We start from the raw sequence: 21,086 nt of genomic DNA on the forward strand, positions 1-21,086 counted from the left end.
AGATTATGTTTACACTTTTCATTGACTTACCTGAAGAAACCCAGGAGGACGGTTTAGAACTGTATCAAGAGAATTATCCAAGAACCTCACAATTCGAAGATACCCTGGATACGAAGGTGCACTAACCTCCCCTGCAGGATTTACAAAAAAAATCTGTACTCCATTTGGTATCAAAATCAACTCATCTGCATCTAGCCCTAAGGTCTCAAGAGGAGGTGGTTGAGAATGATTCCTATAAAAGTCTTCTCCAACTGATGAAAATTCCCCAGATTCTGTCCCATAGGATACAGTATAATGACCCTCAGCAGCCTGAGGAGTATAAGCAGGAGGTGCTTCTGCTGGATGACTCTGAGATGGTAAGGATAAAGAACTAGATGCAGAAACCAACCCTGGACTTGTTGAAGTGCTTCCATTTACTTCAGTGTGCTGAGAAAGTGAACTAAAGGAGTGAGGCTCTGGTGACTTTTCAGGTATGTCTTTAGGCGGAAATTCTGGATATAACTTGGGCACCTCCTGGAGATCATTCCGTAGAGAAGTGGCAAGACCCTTCTCCAGAATTTCCAATCTGGTACGTACATTCTGTAGTGTTTCTTTCATTTTCTGTTGCATCTGTCTAGCAGATTCCCAACCAGGACCAGTGTGTTCAGGCTCTGTGGATGAAATGCTGATTCCCCTGAGCAGGTGTCCTATTCCTTGCTTATAGTAGTTCTTTGCTTCTTCCTTCTGACCTAATTCATCTGTATTTAGTCCTTTATTAACAAATAAAAAGGCCTTTGTGTATGCTTCCTTGATGATCTTAATTTCAGAAGGTTCTCCATTTTGTGGTTCTTGCTCCATTTCTGCCAAACAGAAAATATTATCTTCAATTATCTAATTTAACTATTTGTTTACTGATTATCAATTTCTCCTACCTAAAGATATTTCAAGAAGACAGGAGCTTTGTTGGTCTGTCTTGTTCACTATTGTACTCCCTAAGCCTAGTATTAGATCTGACACAGAGAATGCACTCAATATGTATTTGTTGAATAGATAAATAATGCTCGTTCCTAAATATCTTTTTATTAAAAAAATTTTTCTTAACATTTTGGAGAGACAGAGACAGAGGCGAGAGGCAGAGAGAGAGGAAGACACAGATTCTGAAGCAGGCTCCAGGCTCTGAGCTGTCAGCACAGAGCCTGATGCAGGGCTCAAACTCAGGAACCATGAGATCATGACCTGAGCCAAAGTCGGATGCCCAACCGACTGAGCCACCCAGGTGCCCCTCTAAATATCTTTTTAATTAAAAACAGAAGAGAACAAGACTATATCTACTGAATAATTTTCTTGTTCCAGTTTCTTATAATAAATAAAAGTTTCCTATCACGTATCTAACGTTAGAACCAAAGAGCTTCATTCTAAAGTGTACTATAATACAGATCCAGATTTTAGCCAACTAATTAAAAATGAGGTTGAAACACACATTAGAGAGGAGAAAAATGAGAAAAAAATATCTGGATAAATCTTTAAAGTTACCTGCTTCCATTTAAAGGTGTCAAGTTACTCACATGTGGTTAGTTCTATTCCCTCCCAAAACTCCATTAAAATAACTCTAACAAGGGGCGCCTGGGTGGCTCAGTGGGTTAAGTGTACAACTTTGCCTCAGATCATGATCTCATGGTTCGTGAGTTCGAGCGCCACGTTGGGCTCTCTGCTGTCAGCAGAGCCCACTTGAGATCCTGTCTCCATCTCTCTCTGCTCCTCCCCCGCTCATGCTCTCTCAAAAAATAAACATTAGGGGCGCCTGGGTGGCGCAGTCGGTTAAGCGTCCGACTTCAGCCAGGTCACGATCTCGCGGTCCGTGAGTTCGAGCCCCGCATCAGGCTCTGGGCTGATGGCTCAGAGCCTGGAGCCTGTTTCCGATTCTGTGTCTCCCTCTCTCTCTGCCCCTCCCCCGTTCATGCTTTGTCTCTCTCTGTCCCAAAAATAAATAAAAAACGTTGAAAAAAAAATTAAAAAAAAATAATAATAAACATTAAAAAAATAATAAAAAATTAACATGATTAAAAAGGCATAACCTCTCATTCTTGTTAATGAGAAAATGACGTGAACAGGTACTTCACAAGCATATATTTTTTAATGTTTATTTTTGACAGGAGGAGCTAGTGGGGGGAGGGGCAGAGAGACAGTGGATCTGCATGGAAGAGGGCTCTGCAAGAGGGCTCTGCAGGAGGGCTCTGCACAGGAGGGACAACAGGGAGTCCCATGTGGGCTCTTACTCACCGAACCATGAGATCATGACCTGAACACAAGTCGGAGGCTCAATCGACCAAGCCACCCAGGTGTCCCCCAAAAAGAGTATTTAAATTTTTTTTTTAATGTTTATTTATTTTTGAGACAAAGACAGAGCATGAACAGGGGAGGGTCAGAGAGAGAAGGAGGCACAGAATCTGAAACAGGCTCCAGGCTCTGAGCTGTCAGCACAGAGCCTGACGCGGGGCTCGAACTCACGGAGTGTGAGATCATGACCTGAGCCGAAATCGGCCACTTAACCGACTGAGCCACCCAGGCGCCCCAAAGAGTATTTAAATAGCCTATGAAGGGGAGCATGGGTGGCTTAGTCGGTTAAGCGTCTGACTTCAGCTCAGGTCATGATCTCACAGTTCTTGAGACAGAGCCCCAAGATGGGCTTGCCCTGACAGCACAGAGCATGCATGGGATTCTCTCTTCCTCTATCACATGCACAAGCACTCTCTCAAAACAAACTTAATCTAAAAAAGAAAAAGAATTACAAAATGCCTGTCATATCCCTAATCGCAATTAAAAGTTTATCAAAGGCTTGAAAAAATGAAACCCATTATTGCATGATTTCACTTATTTTAATTTTTAAAGTTTGGAACAGAAAGTCTTCAAAATGTCAATCTGTAGTATTTAATAAAACAGTATAATCGTCTTAAAACCGAAACCTGGTTCCAGATACAAGCAGTGCATGTTTTTTTTTTTTAACGTTCTAACAAAGTAAGTACAATGTGTGGTGCATGTGTGTAAGCTTTAAAAAAAATCTCAGGAGAAAAGGTGAAATTCTGAATCAAACAACTAACAACTTAGTTCAATCCCATAAACCCTAAAAGCAGTAACGATCAAGGTAAAGGTCAACATGACAAGTAGTCTTTAATACAGACGTTGCTCTACTACCCACCTATCTGGCCTTTTACCAAAAAAGGAGGGGGAACTTTACCTGTATGCAACGCCCTCCAAAACCATCCCATCCCATTCTCGTCAGGAGAAATATATAAATGATGGTCCACAAGGCCCCACAGGTGAGAAAGAACCCACGTAAAAGCTTCCTGTTTCAAACAGGTTTCCTATAAAAACACCGAATGAAGTTTGATACTGCAATGGAGAGCAATTAAAAAATAGCTCGATTCGTAACCGGGGACCTTACTATATTTTTTCTCGGTTTTGCTTTTGGAAATTTTGAAGAAAAACTGTTGAATTCTGAACTATTTAAAGCAGGATTTCAGAGGCAACAGCAATCTCGAACGCAAACCCATTAAAATGACACGGCAACAAAGTTAAGTTTCGAGGATCCTCAAGTGGGAGTAAAGCAATCCACTAGTGGAAAACTGGGCCAACCCTACGGTAACGCAATAATGCCCCGTCACGAAACAGTGCACATTCCAAGAAAAACTTTCCAGGCACAGAAATTAGGTCAGAGAGATCCTCTGCGGTGCCCAACCTCCAATGAATATGAACAAATGTATTCCAAAGAGCAAAATCCTGCGCTCTCCATTCCCATTACAACTGCTGTTGGTTGCTGACATTTTGTAAACAAAGACTACCGAACTTTCACGAAGCCTAAGTGCTGGGTAAGGGCGAATAACCACAGCCATTTTCGAAGCCAAGTAAACAGAGCGGAATGAGGCAGCAAGAAGGGTCAAATGAGACATTCCGGGAGGACGACGACCAAAGGGGAGGGGGTGGGAGGCAGCGCTGAGGGCGCAGGAAGCGCAGAACTCGTAGGCTCCATAAATATGTATGATATGGGGGCTAAGTGAACAACTTCTCAAACTTTTCTCTAGAAATTGCTCCCTTCAACGAAAGTTGCATCTCCTACTTGGATGAGGGGGTCCGGGCCTTCTCTGTCCTGCCCCTCCCCCCAGCCCCGTCAGCCCGCGGGGCCCGGGGCGCTCACGCCACCAGCCCGCCTCGGGGGGTCCGCGCGAGGGCGAATCCTTCTCCGCCGGCCGCCGCCCCACCTGTGCCTTCCAGATCTCGGGCGCTCGGGCGCCACCCGAAGAGCTCCCCGCCCGGCTGCCGCAGGCCAGAGGCCTGCTCCCTCAGACGCGGCGCGGCGGCGAAGTGCCCGGCCGGGACCGGTCCCGAGGTTCTTCGCGCTTCGCACTAGCGCGCGCGCGACCGCACGACGGAACTCACAAAGCATTCCAAGTCGCGCGCTCCAGAGCGCGCCACGTCACGCGGCCGCGCCGCCCCGCCCGTCAGCTCTCGCTCCCGCATCAGGGCACTGCGGGTAGGTTTTCACGTGACGCCCACTCGGGCGCGCCCTCTCTCCCCGCCCCCCTCCCCGGCCCGCCCGGCCTAAGTCCTACCCACCCTGACCTTCTAAATGGTGTGTGCGGAGACGTCCGTCACCTTCGAACCCCGGAGTCAAGGCGAAACTCTGTGGGGAGACAAGGGGCGAGGGCGGAAGGCCCCAGAGAACTACGTGAACCAGCCCCTCGCCGCGGACCCCCGACCCGGGTCTCCGCGGCCACGTCGACAACCCCCGCGCTTGCGCAATATCTTCTGCCTCCCCCGCCCCCTCCCCCCCACCTCCGCGGACCCAAGGCTGCCGGAGAGGCTAGGAGAGAGTGGTGGGCAGGGGCGGAAGTCATGGCTAGAGGGAGCCCTGCGCGCGGTGCACGTGCGAGAACAAAGGCCGATTCTCTCCGCTCTTCTGGAACCTGGGCTTTGTGACTCCTGTATTCTAAGACCGTTGCCTCCCAAAGTCCACGTACGCTACGTGGTAAAAGTCTCGGGGTGTGTAATCTAGCAGTATGGTACAAAATGTTAAATTCCTGACACGTCAGGATACAGAGCAACGGTGCTAATACTTAACGACTGTGAGAGGCTAAAAGGGGAACGGCAAAGTGAACATACCTTTCTTCAAGACCTCTTTAAAATTAGTAAAATAGTGTGGACGCCAGATTTTAAACTCTTCGATCGGCCTGCCTTTAAAAAACTGCATGCATAATGCCCTTAGCCTTTACAGCTAGTGACTTGTTTAGGGATGGCAGTGACTTACCTCCAAATGTATTCTTTACCTCAGTCAAAATTAGAGGACTGTTGGATGACCACTGGGTGAGGCTTTTAAATTAGGGGCCATTTGGGAAGTTCCCCAAATTGAAGAAAGGTAACAGTCATCCCAAAGAGAAAAACCTGTTAGGAAGATACACATTAATACGATGGTTTAAAGGATTTTGTGCGTACACATCTTCAAAGAATTCTGGAAAAAATGTGACTGTGTACCTTCTCCCTCTTTTTATATGGACCGTAAAAATTTTCATCTTAAACAGTTGCAAAAGATGCAAATTGTTTTACTGTAAATTGACATTTTTAAATAAAACTGTAACATGTAACAGTTTTAAATGTAGCCAGTGAAACTCAAATACCAGGTAATTTGATATCGTTCACCAATTTTTAAAACCGCATTAACAAGCTTCTCTTTAATGGGAAATTTTACATCATTCCTTTTCTTCCTGAAACTGTATTTCCATATTTCCTCATAAAATTTTCTCTCAATATAGTATCTCTTTCTTCTGGAAAGTCTTTTATTGATCATCTATTACACTTCTCTGCATCATAAATAAGTACATAAATTTAAATCTAATTTTATTTTTTCAAAGGAAAGTATTTTCTATTTTAATTTTTTGAGAAAGACAGAGAATGGGTCGGAGGAGGGAAGAGAGGGGCAGAGGGAGAGAGAGAGAACCCAAACAGGCTCGGTGCAGAAGCCCAAACAACCTCAGGACCATGACCTGAGCTGAAATCAAGAATCAGACACTTGGGGTGCCTGAGTGGCTCAGTAAGTGTCCGACTCCTGGTTTCAGCTCAGGTCATGATCTCAACATTTCTGAGTGCGAGCCCAGCATCAGGCCCTGTGCTGATAGTGAGGAGGCTGCTTCGGATTCTCTCTGTCTCCCTGCCTCCCTACCCTGCTGGCACTGTCTCTCTCTCTCTCTCTCAAACTAAAAAATAAACTTAAAAAAAAAAAAAGTCGGTCATTCAACCAACTGAGCCACCCAGGCACCCATTTAAATCTAATTTTATAATTTTGCAATAGTCGTAAAGGTTAAAGTGTTTAAAAATGTGAAAATATACAAGATCGTTACATATAAAAACCCTAAAATATACTACAAAGCAACTAAAACTAATCAAGTACATCAAGGTTGCAGGATAAAAGATCAGCATACAGAACTCAATAGTATTTCTAAATACTAGCAATGAATGCTCCAAATATGAAATTAAGAATTTCATTGACAATATTATCAAGAGCAAATTACTTTGGAATAAATTTAACAAAATAAGTGCAAGACTTGTACACCAAAAACTACAAAACATTGCTAAGAGGGTTTATAGAAGACCTAAATAAATGGAAAGACATCCTACCTTCACAGACTGCAAGATTTTATATTGTTATAATGGCAATATTCCCCAAACTAATCTATAGATAGAAGATAACCCCTTACCCAAATCCCAGACAATTATTGTGCAGAAATTGGCAAACTAATCCTAACTCATATGGAAATGCAAAGGAGCCAGAATAGACAAAACAATCTTGAAAAAGACGAACAAAAGTGGAGGATTTACCCTTTTTTTTTTTTTGGTTTTTGATTTGTGCTTTGCTTCTTTTATTTGTTCTTCAAGTTTTTATTTAAATTCCAGTTAGTTAACATACAGTTAGTTAACATACATGCAGTGTAATATTAGTTTTAGATGTAGAATTTAGTGATTCATCACTTACAACACCCAGGGCTCATCACTACAAGTGGCTTCCTTAAACCCATCACCCATTTAACCCATCCCCTCTTCCCCTACCAACCTCCCCTCCAGTAACCTTCAGTTTGTTCTATATAGTTAAGAGTCTGTTTCCTGGTTTGCCCCCCTCCTTTTTTATATGTTTATCTGTTTCTTAAATCCCACATATGAGTGAAATCATATAGTATTTGTCTTTCTCTGACATTTCACTTAGCATAATACTTTCTAGCTCTATCCATGTTGTTGCAAATGCAAGATTTCATTCTTTTTTATGACTAATATTCCATCATATATATACATATGTGTGTGTATATATATAATATACGTGTATATGTGTGTGTATAATATATGTGTGTATATATATGTATATATAATATCTCATATTTTATTTATTCATCCATAAGATAATGGACATTTGGGCTCTTTCCATAATTTGGCTATTGTTGATAATGCTGCTATAAACATAAACATCGGGGTGCATGAATCCCTTCAAATTAGTATTTTTATATCCTTTCTGTAAATACCTAGTAGTGTAATTGCTAGATCATAGGGTAGTTCTATTTTTAACTTCTTAAACCTCCATACTGTTTTCCAGAGTGGCTAAACTAGTTTGCATTCCTACCAACAGTGTAAGAGGGTTCCCCTTTCTCCACATCCTCACCAACACCTGTTGTTTTCTGTGTTGTTAATTTTAGCCATTCTGACTGGTGTGAGATGATATCTCACTATAGTTTTTATTTGTATTTCCCTAATGATGAGTGAGGTTTAACATCTTTTCATGTGTCTGTTAGCCATCTATAGGTCTTCTTTGGAAAAATGTCTATTCGTGTCTTCTGCCCATTTTTTAAAACTGGATTATTTGGTTTTGGGCTGTTCAGTTTTATAAGTTCTTTATATATTTTGAATATTAACCCTTTATCAACTATGCCATTTACAATATCTTCTCCCATTTCAAAGGTTGCCTTTTACTTTTGTTGATTGTTTCTTTCACTGTGCAGAAGCTTTTTATTGATGAAGTCCTGATAGTTCATTTTTGCTTTTGTTTCCTTTGTGTCAGGAGACATATCCAGTAAGAAGTTGCTATGGTTGATGTCGGAAAGGTTACTGCCTGTATTCTCCTCTAGGACTTTGATGGTTTCCTATCTCACATTTAGGTCTTTCATCCATTTTGAATTAATTTTTGTGTATGGTGTAAAAAAGTGGTCCAGTTTCATTCTTTTGCATGTTGCTGTTCAGTTTTACCAACACCATTTGTTGAAGAAACTCTTTTTCCCATTGGATATTCTTTCCCGCTTAGTCAAAGATTACTTGACCATGTAGTTGTGGGTCTATTTCTGGGTTTTCTTTTCTGTTCCATTGACCTATGTGTCTGTTTTTGTGCCAATACCATACTGCCTTCATCACTCTAGCTTTTAAGTCCAGAATAGTGGTGCATCCAGCTTTGCTTTTCTTTTTCAAGATTGCTTTGGCTATTTGGGGTCTTTTGTGGTTCCATACAAATTTTAGGATTTTTTGTTCTAGTTCTATGAAAAATCCTGGTGGTATTTTAATAAGGATTGCATTAAGTGTGTGGATTGTTTTGGGTATGGATATTTTAACAATGTTTGTTCTTCCCATACACGAGCACAGAATATTTTTGATTTCTCTGTATCATCTTCAATTTCTCTCATCAGTGTTTTATAGTTATCATAATACAGATCTTTTACCTCTTTGGTTAAGTTTATTCTTAGGTATCTTACAACTTTTTGGTGCAGCTGTAAATGGGATTGATTCCTTGAATTTTCTTTCAGCTGCTTCATTATTGGAGTATAGAGACGCAACAGATTTCTGGACATTGATTTTGTATCCTGCAACCTTACTGAATTTGTGTATCAGTTCTAGAAATTTTTTGATGGAGTCTTTGGGGTTTTCTATACAGAGTATCATGTCATCTGCAAATAGTGAAAGCTTGACTTCTTCCTTGTCTGTTTAGATACCTTTTTTTGTTGTTATTGTCTGATTGCTGAGGCAAGGACTTCCAGTACTATGTTAAATAACAGTGGTGAGAGTGGACATCTTTGTCTTGTTCCTGACTGTAGAGGAAAAGCTCTCAGTGTTTCCCCAGTGAAGATGATATTAGCTGTGAGTTTTTGTATATGGCCTTTATTATATTGACATATGTTCCCTCTATCCCTACTTTGTTGAGAGTTTTTATCATGAATGGATCTGTACTTTGTCAGATTCTTTTTCTGAATCTATTGAAAGGATCATATGGTTCTTATCCTTTCTTTTATTAAGGTAGTATATCACATTGATTGATTTGTGAATATTGAACCACTCTTGCAGCTCAGGAATGAATCCCACTTGATTGCGGTGAATGATTCTTTTACTGTACTGTTGTATCTGATTTGGCAGTATTTTGTTGAAAATTTTTGCATCCATGTTCAAAGATATTGGCCTGTAGTTCTCTTTTTTAGTGGAATCTTTGATTTTGGAATCAAAATAATGCGGGCCTCATAGAATGATTTTGGAAGCTTTCTTTCCATATATATTTTTTGGAATAGTTTGAGAATGATAGGTATTAACTCTTCTTTAAATATCTGGTAGACCTGGGATGCCTGGGTGGCTCAGTCAGTTAAGCGACTGACTTCAGCTCAAGTCATGATCTTGCAGTTTGTGTGTTCGAGCCCTGCACTGGGTTCTGTGCTGACAGCTCAGAGACTGGAGCCTGCTTCAGATTCTGTGTCTCCCTTTCTCTGCCCCTCCCCCACTCACACTCTGTTCTCTCTCTCCTTCAAAAGTAAATAAACATTAAAAATTTTTTTTTAAATATCTTGCAGACCTCCCCCCATGAAGCCACCTGGCCCTGGACTTTTGTTTATTGGGAAATTTTTGATTACTTATTCAGTTTCTTTGCTGGTTATCAGTCTCTTCAAGTTTTCTATTTCTTCTTGTTTCAGTTTTGACAGTTTATAGGAATGTATCCATTTCTTCCAGATTGTATGATTTGTTGGGATATAATTTTTCCCAATATTCTCCTATAATTGTATTTCTGTGGTGTTGGTTGTTATTTCTCCTCTCTCATTTGTGATTTTATTTATTTGAGTCCTTTTTCTTTTTGATAAATCTGGCTAGAGGTTTATCAATTTTATTAATTTTTTCAAGGAAACATCTCCCGGTTTCATTGATCTGTTCTTTTCATTTCTATATCATGTATTTTTGCTCTAATCTTTATTATGGAAATAATAAGTTCTTCTTCTGCTGGCTTTAGGCTTTGTTTGTTGTTCTTTTTCTAGCTTCTTTAGGTGTAAGTTCATGTTGTTTGAGATTTTTCTTTCTGCGATCCATTTCTCTCTGAAACCACATCTCCACACTTCCTACCTTCCTCTATGTGGCCTCTTCTCTCCTTCTAGTTGTGCACTTTGTTCTGTCAGTCCTCAGGTCATTGTTGGGCATTCAGAATGATTTGATAGTTACCTAGCTGTGTTCAAGGGTCAAGGCAAGCCTAGAGTCCTCCTACTACACTGACATCTTAGCTCCCCCTCATATGTTTCCTGATAACCAAATTTACCACAAAGTTGCAATAATCATTTCAGTTTGGTATTGGCATAAGAACAGACATATGTGGGATAGAACTGAACAATGAAATAGAATTAATAACCCATAAATAAGCCCATTCACAGTTAACGGATTTTCAATAAATCTCAAGAATATTCAATGGGAAAGAAGTATTATTTTCAACAAATGGAACAATAGGAAATTCATTCAAAAAGGAGAATTTGGACCCCTACCTCACAACATACTAAAAAATTAACATAAAATGGATCAAAGACCTAAATGTAAGAACTAAAACTGTAAAACTCTTAGAAGAAAACATGAGTAAATCTTCATAAACTTCGATGAAACAATGATTTCTTTTTTTTTAAGTTTATTTATTTTGAGAGAGAGACAGCATGTGTATGTGTGAGCGGGGGAGAAGCAGAGAGAGAGGGAGAGACAGAATCTCAAGTAGGCTCTGGCTGTTAGTGCGCAGCTGGATGTGTGGCTTGATTCTCATGAACCATGAGAACATGACCTGAGCCTAAATCAAGAGTTTGATGCTTAACCAACTGAGCCACCCAGGCACCCCTGAAGCAAGGATTTCTTAGTTACAACCCCCAAAATATAACGAATAAAAAACAATTGATAAGTTGTATTTCATCAAAATTAAAATATTTTGCTTTTCAAATGACGCCATCAAGAAATTGAAAATAACAACACATAGACAATGAGAAATGATTCGCAAATTATTATATCTGATTTGTATTTAGAATATATAAAGAACTATTATAACTCAACAAATAAGGCACAGTTTTAAAATGGGCATAGGATTTGAATAGACATTTCTCCAAAAATATACAAATGCCCAGAAAGCACATGAAAATATGTTCAATGCAATTAATCTTTAGAAAAATGGAAATCAAAAATACAACATGTCATTATTTATCCTCTAGAATGTCTATAATAAAAAAGATAGATACTAACAAGTATTGACAAGGATGTAGAGAAATTCAAACTCTCATATACTACTGGTACCAATGTAAAATGATGCAGCCATATTTTGGTAAACAATTTCCATCTTAAAAAGTCATTTGTAGACTTACTATATGACCTGCAATTCCCATGAGAGATGAAATTGTGTACATGTTGTCATTTCTCTTGGTTCAAAAAAATCAAGTGATGCTCTTGTTATAAAACTTCCACTTCTGTTTATTTAGTTTAGGTGCATAGAGTCTCTCAGTTTTCACATCTATAAATGTTAAAATTGAGATAGAACTGATGCTGTATCCTGTGTTATTCTGGAAATAGAACACATATAATACAAACAATAATATAAATAGCTATAAACACATACAAAGTGTACAGGTATACTTGACCGAAATGTTCACAGCAACATTATTTAAAATGGCCAAAAAGTAAAAATAACCCAAACATATCAATCATGAATGGATTTTTGAAAATGTGGTATATCCATACAATGGAATATTGTTCAGTCCCAAAAATGCTGCACATGGATGAACCTCAGTGAGAGAAGCCAGATATAAACATATATTGCATGATTCTATTTTTGTGAATTTTTTTAAATGGCAAATATACAAAGACAGAAAGTAGACTGGTGGTTGCCTAAGGCTGGGGTTGGTAATTAGAATTGACTGTAAATGGACACAAGGTTTTCTTTTTAGGGTGATAGAAATGTTCTAAAATTAGATTGTGATGATGGTTGTATAGTTCTGTAAATATAATGAAATCCATTGAATTGTACATTTAAAATTAGTGAACACCATAAATGGTGTATACATATTATATTTAAAGCAGTTTGAAAAATACCTCCTGGGTAGAGGGATTATTATATTTTTATTTATATATATTTTAAGTGTGGGTAAATATTTATTGAACAAAGAGTATATATTTATTGGAAATGCATCTTAAAGTGGTGACAGGGACTTTTTTTCCAGTTAATTAGTATACTTCCAGATGATTATCATTTATTTCTAGAATGGGACAGAATTCAGCTTCAATTCTATTCTAATTTCAATATTTATATATGTAAAGGCTGAGAAACTCCACATAAACAAAATGAACTAATCTACGTTATCACTGGTGATATTACCTAATTGCTCCCAGCTCATGTTGAACTCAACAGAACGACTTGGTATAAAATAAAAGTCCCGGAAAGTACATTTTGTTTAAGGCTAATGTGATAATACTATTCTAAAAGTTCTAGGGGACCTTGAGTGGGTCAGTTGGTTGACCGTCCAACTTTGGCGCAGGTCATCATCTCACAGTTCACGAGTTCGAGCCCCACATCAGGCTCTGTGCTGACAGTTCAGAGCCTGGAGCTTGCTTCAGATTCTGTGTCTCCCTCTTTCTCTGCCCCTCCCCTGCTCACACTCTGTCTCGGTCTCTCAAAAGTAAATAAACATTAAAAAATTTTAAAATAAATGAATAAAAATAAAAATTCTACATGATGCTAGGTCTTCACTGTATGACCTCATTCAACTTTTCTTCCTTAAATTTTTTGCATATGAAAAGCATGAATTTGACCAAGGGTCAATAATTGTGATGTTCTTAGTACAGTATAATTTTCCCCTGGCAGACCAAATAGTGGATGATGGACAAATGTAGCATTTTAAAAACTGAGTAATAAATACATAAAAGTAATTTCTTATTCAGATTTGTAGATACATATGTAGGCTTTATAAGTTCTATATTTCCATATAAAATATTTTATCTGTTCCTTAGCAAATATATATACCCTTAAAAAACATCTATTAAAGTATGAAAAACAATTCCTTTAATATTTCTTACTAGCCTGATTTGGCTTCATTCTTGCCAAATTGATGTTTTTTATATTATAAAGAGGCTAACGGCTGGTTCAGTAAACTACCTCATTTTCTTTTTCTTTTTTTAAATTTACATCCAAGTTAGTTAGTATATAGTGCAATAATGATTTCAGGAGTAGATTCCAGTGATTCATCCCCTACATATAACACTCAGTGCTCATCCCAACAAGTGTCTTCCTTAATGCCCCTTGCCCATTAAATCCATCCCCTATTCAGCAACCCTCAGTTTGTTCTCTATATTTAAGAGTCTCTTATGTTTTGTCCCCCTCCTTGTTTTTATATTATTTTTGCATCCCTGCCCTTATGTTCATCTGTTTTGTATCTTAAATTCCACATATGAGTGAAGTCATGATATTTGTCTTTTCTCTGACTGACTCATTTCACTTAGCATAATACACTTGAGTTCTATCCACATTGTTGCAAAAAAGTACCTCATTTTCTATACACTTAATATGCATAACAAGATGGTGGGGTAAAGTTTAACACTAGACACCAAAATAATTCTTCTTCTTCTTCTTCTTCTTCTTCTTCTTCTTCTTCTTCTTCTTCTTCTTCTTCTTCTTTTTAATTTTAGAGAGAGTGCTTAAGCAGGAGAGAGGGTCAGAGGGAGAAAGAGACAGAGACACAGAAAGAATTCCAAGCAGGCTCCATGCTCAGCATGGAGCCCAACGTAGGGCTCAGTCCCTAGACCCTGAGAATCCCAAGCATGATTCCATGGGTCTGGAACTCACAAAACATGAGATCATGATCTGAACTGATATTAAGAGTTGGATGCTCAACTGACTGAGCCACCTAGGTGCCCCCCAAATTATTCTTACAGCAACTGTGTTGCTTTAAGGAAATCTTGATAAGTCACTTAGAGTCAGGGTGAATCCCCAAGGACATAGGCAAATAAGAGAAAATAAATGAAAAAACACCTACAACATTTTTAATACTGTTACTACATTAGAAATGAGCCAAGGGGTGCTCATTTCTAATGGGGCTTCAGGAACGAAGGAAAGAAGGAAGGAAGGAAGGAAGGAAGGAAGGAAGGAAGGAAGGAAGGAAGGAAGAAAGAAGGATGGAAGGAAGGGAGGAAAAAGTCAAGATTGGAAACAGGTGGAATGGGGAATGAGGGGCACTGAAAACTTAGAAGGGAGGAAAAGCCAACCAACATGGTAGATTGATAAAGGACTCAGAAGAAAACAGTTTCCTGAGTTTGCATTTGTGGTGGTTTTTGCTACTGTAAGAGACCTACAATTTCCAGAATCCTTCAGTGTAGTTTTCAAAAAATTCTTTGTGTTTTGTTTTTGTTTTGTTTTGGTGAGGGATTTAGAAAAGAGGCTCAATACCCATCTTGTTTACATGGTTCAGAACAAAACAAGTATGTGAATGATGAGGAGAAGATCAATGAACTGAATTAGGGAAAGGAAAGGCCCAGATCCAGATGTGTCCTTGAGACTGTAAATCCTTTGGGAATTTTTGAACATCTCAAAGAGAGCATCAGATTTTTTACAAAAGGTAGAGATGGAGCTCAAGGAAAATGTCAATGTCTTTTGTCAGAAACCACCAAGAATATACTGGAGTTTGAGCTTCTGTTAAACACTGCTTGTCTTTTTTTTTTTAATGTTTATTAATTTTGAGAGCGAGTGTCAGTGGGGGAGGGGCAGAGAGAGAGAGAAAGAGGATCCAAAGCCGGCCACACACTGACAGCAGAGAGCCCGATGCCGGGCTTGAACCCACCAACCGTGAGACCATGGCCAGAGCCAAAGTTGGACGCTTAACCAACTGAGCCACCCAGGCACCCCAACACCACTTGTCTTTTTATAGAAGAAATTGTAAGTGGAATGTGAAAGAACCCCTTGATAAAACACCAAAGCAATTGCATTTTCAACCTTATTAAAATGTGGCTATATTTAAGTATTTCATGTATACTTGTAAAGGTTTTTCAAGTTCTGTGTAATTAGGGATTGTAAGAATAAAGAGAAGAAGGTATCTTTAGTACTGGTTGACTGTAATACCAGTTAGACACTAGCCCTTTCCCCTTCTTGAGTATGTCACTTATTAAGGAGGCTAAAAAGAAAAATGTGTGATGAACTGCTGGTAAAATCCACTGAACACCAGGGATTCATTTTTGGATATCCTGATGGTCTTGGAGGGATTCCCACTGCAGAACAACCAGCACTTTTCTGGCCATATTCAGGCAATATCAATTGAAAGATCTAGGTCTAGGAGTTCCATCTTCAGCACTCTCAATTCTTGGAACTATTTCATTCCAGCCTGATTGCCCAATAAACTTATGTGATAGCAGATGACAAGGAACACAATATTCAACAAAACAAAGATTTGAATGCATCAGTTCACAGAGAATTCATAAGCAAAGATACTGTTTATGAAATAAAAAAAAGAAAGAAATAAAGAAAGAAAAGCCTGCTATTTTGTGAGACTGTAAAAGTACACCAAAGGTTACATTTTTATAGTTAAAATTTTCAAGCAATTCTTTCCAGAAACTCTTTCTTCATTGTTCAATAATATTTATTTCCTGAATAGTTTATGTTTCTAGGTCCTTTTTGCCAGTTTGTAGTCTAATTGATGTTGTTTCTTTAAAAATAAAGTCCCTTTTCCTAAAGCAACACAAACTTTAAAAAACATTCATCTGGGGCACCTGGGTGGCACCTGGGTGGCTCAGTCGGTTAAGGGTCCAACTCTTGGTTTCAGCTCAGCTCATGATCTCATGGTTCGGGAGTTCAAGACCCACATCGGACTCAGCACTGACTCTGCTTGGGATTCTCTCTGTCTCCCTCTCTCTGCCCATCTCTGCTCATGTGCTCTCTCTCTCTCTCAAAATAAATAAATAAACATTACAGAAATTTAAAAAATAGGGGTGCCTGGGTGCCTTAGTTGGTTTAGCGTCTGACTCTGGCTCAGATCATGATCTCACCATTCATGCGTCGCAGCACCATATCTGGCTCTGCACTGACCTCTCAGAGTCTAGAGCCTGCTTTGGATTCTATGTCTCCCTCTCTCTCTGCCCCTCCCCTGCTCACACTCTGTCTCTCTCTCAAAATAAACATTAAAATTTTTTTAAATAAATATAAAAAAATGAAATTCAAACATTCGTCAACCTAATATAACTGCAAAGACTTGATGCCATGATTAATATATGAAGACGAGAAATCAGATAAATTTGAATTTATCCATTTTTTCTTACATGCTGTCTGGAACAATTGCTATTGTTCTTGCCAACAAAAACCGCTATTGGCTATTAAAAAAATCACATTCAGGACAGAATTGTAAGATGAGAATACCTGTGTGCCTGGCTGGCTCAGTCAGTAGAGCCTATGACTCTTGATCTCAGGGTTGTAAGTTTGAGCCCACATTGGGTACAGAGATCAGTTAAAAATAAAATCTTAAAATAATAAATAAAATAAAGGAACGAGTTCTGCCATCCAAAAATAAATAAATAAATAAATAAATAAATAAATAAATAAATAAGTTCTTTAATTTACCTATAGACAAGTCCCTATGGTGTCAGATCACAGCATAGCTAAGCATCACTGAACTGTATTTAGTTTCAAGCCTTGCTTGTAACAGTGGGGTTCTTTCTATGCAGTTCTGAAGTGATAGAAATTAAAATGCTAACAATACCCAGTTTTAAACAGCCCACAGAAACTACATATGTATTAAGCCTACTCTCAGAGTCTATAAATTACTCCATCAGAATATATTAAGTAAGGGCTTTGGAATTTAACTCTTTCAGATGAAAACAGTTTCCATCAAATTTTCTAAAAAGTCAAATATGGGGCCATAGTAATATCAATTTTTTGAAGCCCACTGTACAGAAGGTCCTCTGCTGGCCATCTTACCTCCCTCATCTTATTTTACCCCCCAATAAACCAATAAGGAGGCTATCGTCAGATGAAGAAATGGAAGCTTAGGAAGTTTAATATATTCTAAACAACACAGCAAATACCTACCAAAGCCAAGATTCCCAAAGATTGTTTTCAGAATTGCTATTTTGTCAAAATTAATGTTTTATTGAATAACTATTACCATATGCTCAGTATACAGTCATATATTATAGTTTCCATATATTACCTTTGAATCCCCCCCCCCAAAAAAAATCATACAGAATGAGGTTTGTTAACATTAACATTAAGTAACATGATCAAAATCTCACAACTAGTAAGTAGTAGAACTATAGTTTAAACTGGAGTTTTGACTTTAAAAACCTTAGCATTTTCCACTGTAACACAGTACCTTAGGGTTGGTTATCCAGTTCCCAAAAAGTAACATAATTTGGAAGAATCTGAAACATCCTAGGACAGAGAAAATTTCGCCAAGACTACAAATTTGCTGGTTTCTTTGGTTTAGCGCTAAAAACAAATATATACTTAGAATCATGATCTATCTAATGAACTCATGTTTGAATCCTAGCAGTCATACCTACTGCCTACATAATTTTGGGCAATTTACCTTCAATGCTTCAGTTCTCACCTTTGTGTAATTGGGATAACAATAGCTACTTCATAAGACTATGCTAACAATGAAGTAAGATAATATATGCAATGCTCTGTACCTTATAAGAAGCAGCTGACCGGAGTGGTCAAGAGCACAGATCTTGAAACCAGCTGCCTGAGTTCAAAATCTCAGTCCGCCACTGATCACCTCTGTGATCTTGGGGGAATTTACTTTATCCATCTGTGCCACCATTTTCTCACTGGTAAAACAAGGTAATGATTAAACTACTTCATGAGTCGGTATGTGTAAAATGCTTAGGATAAAAATTGTTTCCATTAAATTAAATGTGCCTGGCACATTGTAAGTACTATTTAAGAGGTTGTTAAATTTTAAAAATACACTTTGAACATAGCAGATGCTGAATAAATGGGAGCTATTTTACCCTGCAATCACTTGGGTGATTTTAAAATGATATACATGTATACATTTCTACCAGTATTTAATTTTTTTATCTTTGGAGAAAATTCCTCTATTGCCATTAAAATAACATGTAAAACTGAATCTGCAGCCCAGAATTATTAGTCTGAGAGCTACCCTAATAAGTTCCCTGAAGTTGGGGAGCGAGGAGGAGAGAGGGAGGTGTTATGGTGTCTTTCAGATTTGAGGTTAAGCAACTGAACTTGTCTCCAGGTGCTATTTACTGAGATGGGAGGCACTGGAGAGGGTTGCATATACGGGAAAAGAAAGGGAAAGCGAACTAACAATTGTTTAGTACCTTCCAAGAACCGAGCATTATGCTAGGCACTGTGTCCATATTACCTCACATCACTCTCAGAACCACCCTATGGGTATCACCCTCTGATTTATAGATCTGTGAAAATCTCTGAAGAAGTATGTTGCACCACAAAGGCAAGTGAGTCAACTTGTTAAATAAAAGTTTTTTTGCATAAAATAGTAAGAATTTTTTGTCCCCCACCTCCTCCCGCTACCTTTAAGTTCTGAATGTTCATACCAATATTTACATTGGTGTGTTAGCGTAGTCATCACTTTCAACCCAAAGTGACACTTTCCTATCCTCTGTAGTCCTTTAGTACCTCCGTGGACAAAGAACCTTTTGAGATGCCAGGGAAGCTGTAAAAGTTCAGTAACTGCTTGGAAATCTGTAATAATTAGATTACTCTGCCCAAAAATGTCATGGGAGTTGCTGTCGTTCTCCAATACTTACATTAGGCACAGCCATACTACCATGGAGCTAAAATTCAGTGTAACGATATTGCACATTAACGTAGTAATGTTGTCTTATATCAATTTCAACGTTGATATAATGTAATTGGTTCCAACTGGAAGCAAATCAAAGTCTATGTGTTTCTATTCCAATCTTCTGAATAATGCATGCTATCTGTATTACTTCAAAATTCGGGGAACAAAATGCACTAAACAGAACCTCAAATGGCCAAAAGAATTTGTCTTTTTAAGGGTGGTATTTCTGAATTCTCTAACAAAGACAACAACAAAGTTCTGAATCATAGAACCCATAAAGTCTTCAAACAAAAGCACCACCAAGGCAAATTACCCATCCGTTTTCCAAATTTACCATAGTGCAAATATTAGATGGAACCATATTAAAATGCTGATACAAGCACTTCCATATGGTTCCACTAATAGATCATAAAGAGCACATAGTTCATAAATCTCAGGGAACATTAACTACCATAGTTATTTTAAAAATCCCTGCATTCTTTAAAAGCCCTCTTTTCATTCTGATGGAAAATCAAAAGTGGACACTTACTTTTTTTTTTTTTTTTTTTTTTTTTTATTTTTGAGACAGAGAGAGACAGAGCATGAATGGGGAGGGGCAGAGAGAGAGGGAGACACAGAATCGGAAGCAGGCTCCAGGCTCTGAGCCATCAGCCCAGAGCCCGACGCGGGGCTCGAACTCACGGACCGCGAGATCGTGACCTGGCTGAAGTCGGACGCTTAACCGACTGCGCCACCCAGGCGCCCCCGGACACTTACTTTTTATTGCTACTGCTTACTTTTCAAATTATATTACAACATTCTTATAACCAAGCTTTACTAATTATAACAGATGTATTTATGATGGATATTTTTGCTCTTTGGCTTTAAGATCAACTCTTGCTATCGTGACCATCAATGATAAACATATATATATATTAGGCTCTTGTGAGACTTCACGGTTGTCAGCATCCTTGTGCAGATACTACATCGTGCAGTCCCTATGACCTTGCATTTTAGGTGAGCATTTATTACCATTCCAGCCCTCACACTGGACATGTGGCAAATATTAGCCATGCATCATGGAAGAAGAAACAAATATATCAAAGAACTCAGATCTCACGGGTCATAACTGAGTGCAATGTATTCACTACATCTCTGTTAAACAACCTGTCCACTGGTGACTCAGTTATTGAATAAAACATGAATTCTGATATCACACCCTGAAGAAAGCATTGCTGTCAGATAGAGACATACCTTAGGATGCATATTCCCTACTTCCTCTCTGCTGTCAGGCTCATCCTGAGCTCCAGCTCCTCTTAGGCAATCTCCACACTACAGTGAAGAGAAAGTTTGCAGCCAGAGCCAGGGGGAAGCTGTAGGGGCCACAAGCACGGGCCCTTCCCTCTACTAAGCTCACCCACCACAGGGGTTGTGTGGTGACTGAGAAGGCCCCATAGCCTGCTGCGCCTCAGCTACTAACCCAAAAGCAGCAGAAGAAAACAGACCATAATGTGGAAGAGGAAGATTTTTTTTAATGACATTTTGTTCATAGAGAATTAAAAAAATTAGTATCTTACCCTATGGATCTTTTTGGTTATGTGAGGTTATTTTCCCAAGTGCTGGTGGTAATTGTCCTCTTTATTAATTTTCTGTTGGTGATAATGAATGTGATGGAAAGGCAGGACTGGCAAGACCAGGCCTTTGCATTTGTTAAAGTGCATACATATCCTCTGAATACTTGGAAAAATACACATTCATCTTCAGTAGGTCTGGGGTGGGGCCTGACATTCCATATTTCTGGCAAATTCCCAGGGGATGCCAATGTTGCTGGCCCACAGACCAAATTTTGAGTAGAACGGAACCAAATCATTTCAAACAGTCCTTATATCCCCTAGGATCTAGGAGAAGAGGAAATATCTAAAAATTATTAATGATTTCATTTATCCTGAAAGCAATAGACAATGAAAAAAATCTAGCTCATTTTATTTTTCATTTATTAGTTTTTCTGTGGAAGTATATGAAATGAAATAG

The 21,086-nt window shown here is 38.8% G+C and overlaps 1 protein-coding gene across 4 annotated transcripts in view; it reads right to left on the reverse strand.

Moving 5' to 3' along the window:
• Positions 1-20,331, reverse strand: part of SPART (spartin) — a 46,796-nt gene extending 26,465 nt beyond the window's left edge. Inside the window, exons 1-2 of one of the 4 annotated variants that reach the window (XM_030309068.1) lie at positions 20,310-20,331; positions 31-839 (exon numbers count right to left, since the gene is read on the reverse strand). In XM_030309068.1, coding sequence (XP_030164928.1) covers positions 31-837 — 807 coding nt within the window. In that variant the 5' untranslated portion in view covers positions 838-839; positions 20,310-20,331. Of the gene's footprint in view, positions 1-30; positions 840-4,235; positions 4,434-4,596; positions 4,699-20,309 lie in introns of those variants that run through there. The other 3 variants (XM_030309065.1, XM_030309073.1, XM_030309062.2) reach the window with 3 other exon arrangements.
• Between the last annotated feature and the right edge of the window lie 755 nt (positions 20,332-21,086).

This window comes from Lynx canadensis, chromosome A1 (assembly GCF_007474595.2).
Source record: "Lynx canadensis isolate LIC74 chromosome A1, mLynCan4.pri.v2, whole genome shotgun sequence".
Taxonomy (NCBI): domain Eukaryota; kingdom Metazoa; phylum Chordata; class Mammalia; order Carnivora; family Felidae; genus Lynx; species Lynx canadensis.